Here is a 5,885-nt window from a genome sequence, read left to right on the forward strand (position 1 = left end):
AAATAACTACATACATTAAGAATTTGAAATTTAGTGAAAAGTTGATGAAGTGTAAAGAATATACTGAAATGTGAAATCCGGATATAAAGAAGAAAAAAAAAATATTATTATTTAATTTAAATAAAATTCAACATCCTTGTTGGTAAGATTTTAGGTAAAGAAAACGGTGTAAAACAGTTTAATAACTTCAATACATAATTTTTTCGTAGGAAGTGATCATTATACATGAAGCAAATTTTACAGTCTTTTAAATATATAAATAATAAACTCACTTAAAAAAATTGAGAAAACAAAACCACTCATAATTAGAACTAAAATAATTAAAAATAGAATTAGAGTAATTTTATATTATTTTATGTAATTTGACCATAATTTAACAATTAAACTTGCTTAAAAATCATTTAAACTGTGAAGTTGTAGTCATTGTTATTGTTGTCAAAATGGGTCAGAACTCTATCAGTTAATCTGGTCCAATGGGTTTAGACTGGATTAAATTTGAAAAAAATATAATTTTTTTTATATGGATAAATTTTCAATCTGACCCACTTAGAACCTGGCTTATTCGGATTGATTCGTGGTGAATCGGATTGTTTATTAATTCACCTAAATTAATTTAATTATTTATTAATGTTTCAATATTATTACTTCACATTTTTTATTGTATTGTAGATGGGATAATTAAAATGATGTTTTAAGAAAGCAAAATATTATGGATTTATCTATTTAAAAGTCTAATCTTATAAATGAATAAATAAAACAAAAATATTAATATTAAAAACTTATTTATTTGTTTTTTGTGTTTATTTTTGAATTATATTTAGATTATATAGTACTTTTTTAATTTCGAATTGTCTTTAGAATTTAGGATAAAATTTATTTAGATTTGAATTATAAAAAAATCATTTTTTTTATTTTGAAAATAAAACTTATAATTAACTAAAATCGTTAAACGAATTCGTTTAGGGTTTAGACTCACTCATTCGTGATGGATCAGATGAGATTTAAATTTTTTCAACTCTCTTGATAAATAAGTTGAATAAGATTAATTCATTAAATGACCCATGATAAACACACTGTCACAACACTAGTCATGGACCATTATACTTATTAAAACATTACGCATAGACATAGTGATTACAGAAAAAAAACATTATTAATTATGACTAAGCTCCGCTAATGCATATTTGGGCATATTAGTAATTAATATAAAATATTTAGTAAAATCAAGAATTGAAATTAAGTCTAAGATACATTTGTTTTAACTTATACGATAATTTTAATTAATTTTTTAAAAAAAAAACTACTTAAAACAACTATAAAATATCTTTAGAAATTTACAGACACATTTTATTGTTTTTCCAAAATGAAACCAACTTCCTATGGAGGCGGAAAACTAAAATAAAGGGTTGCCTTGCAATGTCTGGAAATTGAAATATAGTGTTAAAAATATTCTAAATGTAATGAAAATAATGTGCACGAAGTTCTGGTGTAGATCTAGTATCAAACAGGAATTAAACTTTACAGCAATATAGATTTGCTATCAAAACTCAAAAATATCAATAGCAGGCTATTAGTTCATTTACATTTTTCAAACGAAAGCCAACATGCTAGCACAGGTTCAAGAGATTTTTTCATCTGTGTTCTATGAAATTTGTATGATTCAGATTAAAAACTCATTCCTATCCCAAACAAATAACCATATCTCAATCCTTGTACATACTTTCCTCTTCACAAATCATAACCGAAAGTACATCACTTCATATTTCGATCAAAATCTACAGAAGCTGATTGATACCTCATCAATACATCATATTTTCATATTTGCCAAAATCCTTTCCGATTGACTTGGCAAATAGGTCACCCTGAGAACAAACACCAAAACCACTTGGTCAAGGATTCATGCACAAAAGAAGCCAGTTCATCCACTATTGAAGGAAAGAGAAAATTCTGTCATGTCGATAGTCCACAGATTTCTGCAATAGTCACCTTAATGCATCAACCATTCTACAGTCATGCTTCCTGCGACGGCATCTATGATGAGATTTTTGATCTAGCAAGGTGTTCTCCCCAACCATCTCCCTTTTAGAATCTACAGCCGGGGCAATGAAGGTAAAGTCAGTCTCTGAAACAACCAATTAGAGTCCTGGTTTTATATGCAACAAATGCCTTAATAGATAATGCTTCAAAGATTTTGTATGAAATCCAAAACCATGAACAATTTAGAACCTTTCAACTTAGCAACTTTTGCATGACGTATTGGTTTGTGTGTCCGAGTCACGTGCAACAGAGGCTCAGGAAAGCTTACAAGGGAAATATTTAGCTTCTAATACTAGTGAGAAAAAAAAACATACAAAATGAACGTTCCATTTAAACTCTCATGGCATGCAATAGAGAAGCAATACAAAAATCTTCAAGGTTAAAACAGCAGATGCAAAACGCACAATCTGTTGTAAATGTATTCTTTATTTTTCTAGTGGTTAGTCAACATCTTCAAGATATTCCACCTAAAAAGTTACTGTCAAAACAGCAAGTTAATTTCAAACATCCTTCCTTTTTTTCTGAAGGTCAATAGCTTTTGCCACAAATATTCTCTCAATGATATTTCACTTTCAGCACACCATGGACTAATCTAAACTCAGTCAAAACTTCAGTAGCAACTACCATACAATTATACTATTTCATTCATCAACTTGTGTTCATTGAGATCCCAACCCCCAATCCTCAAACCTAAATTTTGCAAATAGTTATAGAGTTCCTCGGCACAGTCTCCAAACATCTTGCCATGTATCTAGAAAGAGGGCATCAACTTCCTTCAGAACAAAAAACAAATTCGGTGGCCCTTTTTCTAAAGGAAGCTAATGAAACAAACTATACTTTAGATCTACCCACTGAAATAATGGTTGAAAAGGGAGGGAGGATTTGAGGCAATAGATTGTCACTGTTGTTTTCCCAACAAGTAGAAACTTAAATAGGAAAGGGTCCGGTAATAAGTTGGGATGCAGATTAGATGATCCTTTTTTATTCACCAACCAAATGGTTTCCCCCAATATACACAGCATGATGGAATCCAAGCATCACCCTTCCAGGATCAAATATCACTGAGACTAAGTAGGGTTTGGGGGCAAATCAGGAATAAATGACTTAAGTTTTATTAAAAAAGTCGATGTTTGGAACAACAAGATGAGAAAAGAATTTTACAGGACCTATACATTTTCCTCTTTAAGGAGTAAACTTCATTCAAAGGGAGAATACAATCACGTTCTCCAGCCTGAGTCCTGAGTTTCATTTTCATATAAATAAACTTTCATTCCATATAATCCAGCAAAGCCTGATTATCATACCACATGTTCTCTGGCTTCAGCCTCTAGTCTCTTCTCTGCAGCCTCTACGGTTAACAATTTAAACCCATGGCAGCTGGAGTTATTCACCGGAAACAGTGCTGCCATTTTGATGGGTTCCAAGACTGGCTCATTTGTTATGCAGTCGTTGACTTTGTTTGTAAAGCTAATTTTTCTTTTTTCATTTTTAGAACTAGAACTTTATTTAACTCCCAACAAATCTTAAATGTTAACGTGTAAGACAATTTACTCCGTCAATGTTTGCTATAAAAAGTTGATTAGTCTCCCAAACATGGACAGTTTTTTCTTTTCCAGGAACCCTAAACAGCATCATGGCAAAGGCAAAACAACAGACACGTCTAGCAGAAATACGTTATATTCAATTCTTCTTTCAAACAAAGGCTCAGAAAGCATATCCAAATATAAGGGGAAACAAACTCACTAACCCAATATTTGGAATATTACAACTTCAGAATCAAGCAGTATCCACCTGAAATAAAATATCTTACCAATGCCATAAAAACAGGTAGCGTTTACAGACCAGGGTTCAGTATAGTGGCCATAGCCGACCAAATAACAGGTTAAATAGCAGTTGTTTGTGTTGATTGCATAAAAGCCGTCCAAATAAAGACATTAGTGCTCGGGGATCTGGTTTGCGATTTCAAAATTCCAAAAATGAAATCTACAGCTGTAATAGCAGTGAAAAATTTAAAGTGGGAGGACTTGGATTCAGAAGATGATGAGTGATTGTTCATGATGCCTATCTAAGACTTGAATATTACTTTTTTTCATATTTGTCTGAATTGGTATGTTTTGTTCAAGGCACTAATATTGTTAATTATGATGTCATAAATTGAGTTATTTCTATAACATTTCAGAATTTATATGTATATAGTATGCGTTAAATAAGCTACATAAAAATTTACAAAATAACAGCTATCCCGCTATCTGCTATTCCACTATCCTAATACAAGGTTTTAGCGCCACGCTGCAAGGCGGAATATTACCCCCAAAGTGATTTGCCAAAGAATTGAACCCTCATTCTTAAAGCAATAACAATAATCCAAACAAGTTTTGTTAAAGAACTCGCAGACAAAGAAAACCAATCGTTTTATGCTAAACATTCTAAACAAAATTTCACCCGCACCTACTAGAGAAATTCAACAAAAGTAAAAGCAAAGCAACAAGTTGGCGACTATACACACAGGAAGCATCACTCACGAGTTTCAAAAGACACAGAAAGAACTGCAATAGAAGGAAAGGACCCAAAACGGAAGAAGCTTTACCTCCAAATTGATCGCCCCAAAACAACAACCTGGGATCATCTTCTTCTTCATCAAACTCATCGCCATATCCAAACTCAGCATCCCCACGATAACCCGGTTCACTCCCATACCCCGATTCATTCCCATTCGCGTCAGAACACCCACTCACCCCAAACCCCACACCTACGTTCTCCCTCTCGCCATCCCTCTCTCTCTCCCTCCTCGAATTCTTCGCCTCGCTAACATCCGAAGACCAATTCGAATCGCCGTTGCCGAAGAGCTCACCGCTGGAGTCAGTGCCCATGGCCACCGGGAAGTCGGAGCAGGTGCCATAAGCGGCGGATGCCCCGACTGAGCAGCAGCGCCGCGTGCCACTCCGGTCGCTGCTGCGGCCGGACACAGATCTAGAGCCGCGGCGGCGCCTCTTGCGGGCGACAAGTCGGTAATTGGTGGCGCGATGGTTGGGGTTGTTTGCGGCGGTGTTGTCATCGGCGTCGGCTAGGGTGAGTTTGGTGATGTCGAGGGAAAAGGACGTGGTTGCGCGATCGGAGAGGCAGGGGCGCTTGTAGTAGTAGGGTTTGGGGTGGGGCCCATCTTGGAGCTTGAAGGGTTTCCAGCTGCGGAGCTGCAACATGCAGGAGTCTATGGAGTGGCGCGAGTCCAGAGGCTTGTGCGACATGGATTGAGTCATCACAGATACACCAGATGAGTTGTGAAACTGTGTGGTGAGAAGTAGCAGATCACGGGCTGCTCTTTGCTCTGCGGGATTTTGATTCGGAACTCACACAGGAAATGATATTTTGCATCCACAACACTCTTTTGGGTCCCGCCCTCACCACCTCCACTAATCACTCCGCCCTCGCAAACATCCTTTTCTTTTTCACAACATACACCAAATCACTGATCTTTCTTTTGGTGGATTTGCTTGTGGGGTAAATGGTGTTACGAATAAAAAATACAGAATATCATTTGCTGCTTTTTTTTTTTTTTTTCCGGTTAATTATCGGAAAAGACTTTTCTCCGAAGTACCATTCACATACGACAAACAAAGTATACATTTTTACATAATCAAAATCTTTACTTGGACTTTAAAATGACTATTATTCTCCATCACTCCAACCAATCCAAATTCAACGCATGATTATACTAAAAAAAAGAATATGTAGATATTAATTTAAGAATATTTTTTTTTTGTCACCGGATATAGAGGATGGATTAGTATATAGGTGACAACATCCTAAAGATAGTTTGATGACAAGATCTAAGGCGATTTTGATTTTTC

At 35.1% G+C, this 5,885-nt stretch overlaps 1 protein-coding gene across 4 annotated transcripts; it reads right to left on the reverse strand.

The window, feature by feature from the left end:
• Nucleotides 1-1,511: 1,511 nt before the first annotated feature.
• Nucleotides 1,512-5,539, reverse strand: LOC106769606. Of its 4 annotated transcripts, XR_002669091.1 has the most exons (4): nt 4,625-5,536; nt 3,785-3,828; nt 2,227-2,300; nt 1,512-2,089 (listed from the first exon to the last, which is right to left on the reverse strand). XR_002669091.1 is itself a non-coding variant. In XM_022784850.1 (3 exons), exons 1-3 carry the CDS (start codon nt 5,292-5,294, stop codon nt 1,808-1,810), a joined length of 861 nt encoding a protein of 286 aa, XP_022640571.1. In that variant the 5' UTR covers nt 5,295-5,539; the 3' UTR covers nt 1,512-1,807. The 4 variants fall into 4 exon arrangements, 2 of the variants coding, with proteins under 2 accessions (XP_022640571.1, XP_014510776.1); XR_002669090.1 differs by lacking the exon at nt 3,785-3,828 and having other exon boundaries at nt 2,227-2,329; XM_022784850.1 differs by lacking the exons at nt 2,227-2,300; nt 3,785-3,828 and having other exon boundaries at nt 1,512-1,862; nt 1,987-2,122; nt 4,625-5,539.
• Between the last annotated feature and the right edge of the window lie 346 nt (nt 5,540-5,885).

The sequence above is a fragment of the Vigna radiata genome, chromosome 8, assembly GCF_000741045.1.
Source record: "Vigna radiata var. radiata cultivar VC1973A chromosome 8, Vradiata_ver6, whole genome shotgun sequence".
NCBI classification, from domain to species: Eukaryota; Viridiplantae; Streptophyta; class Magnoliopsida; order Fabales; family Fabaceae; genus Vigna; species Vigna radiata.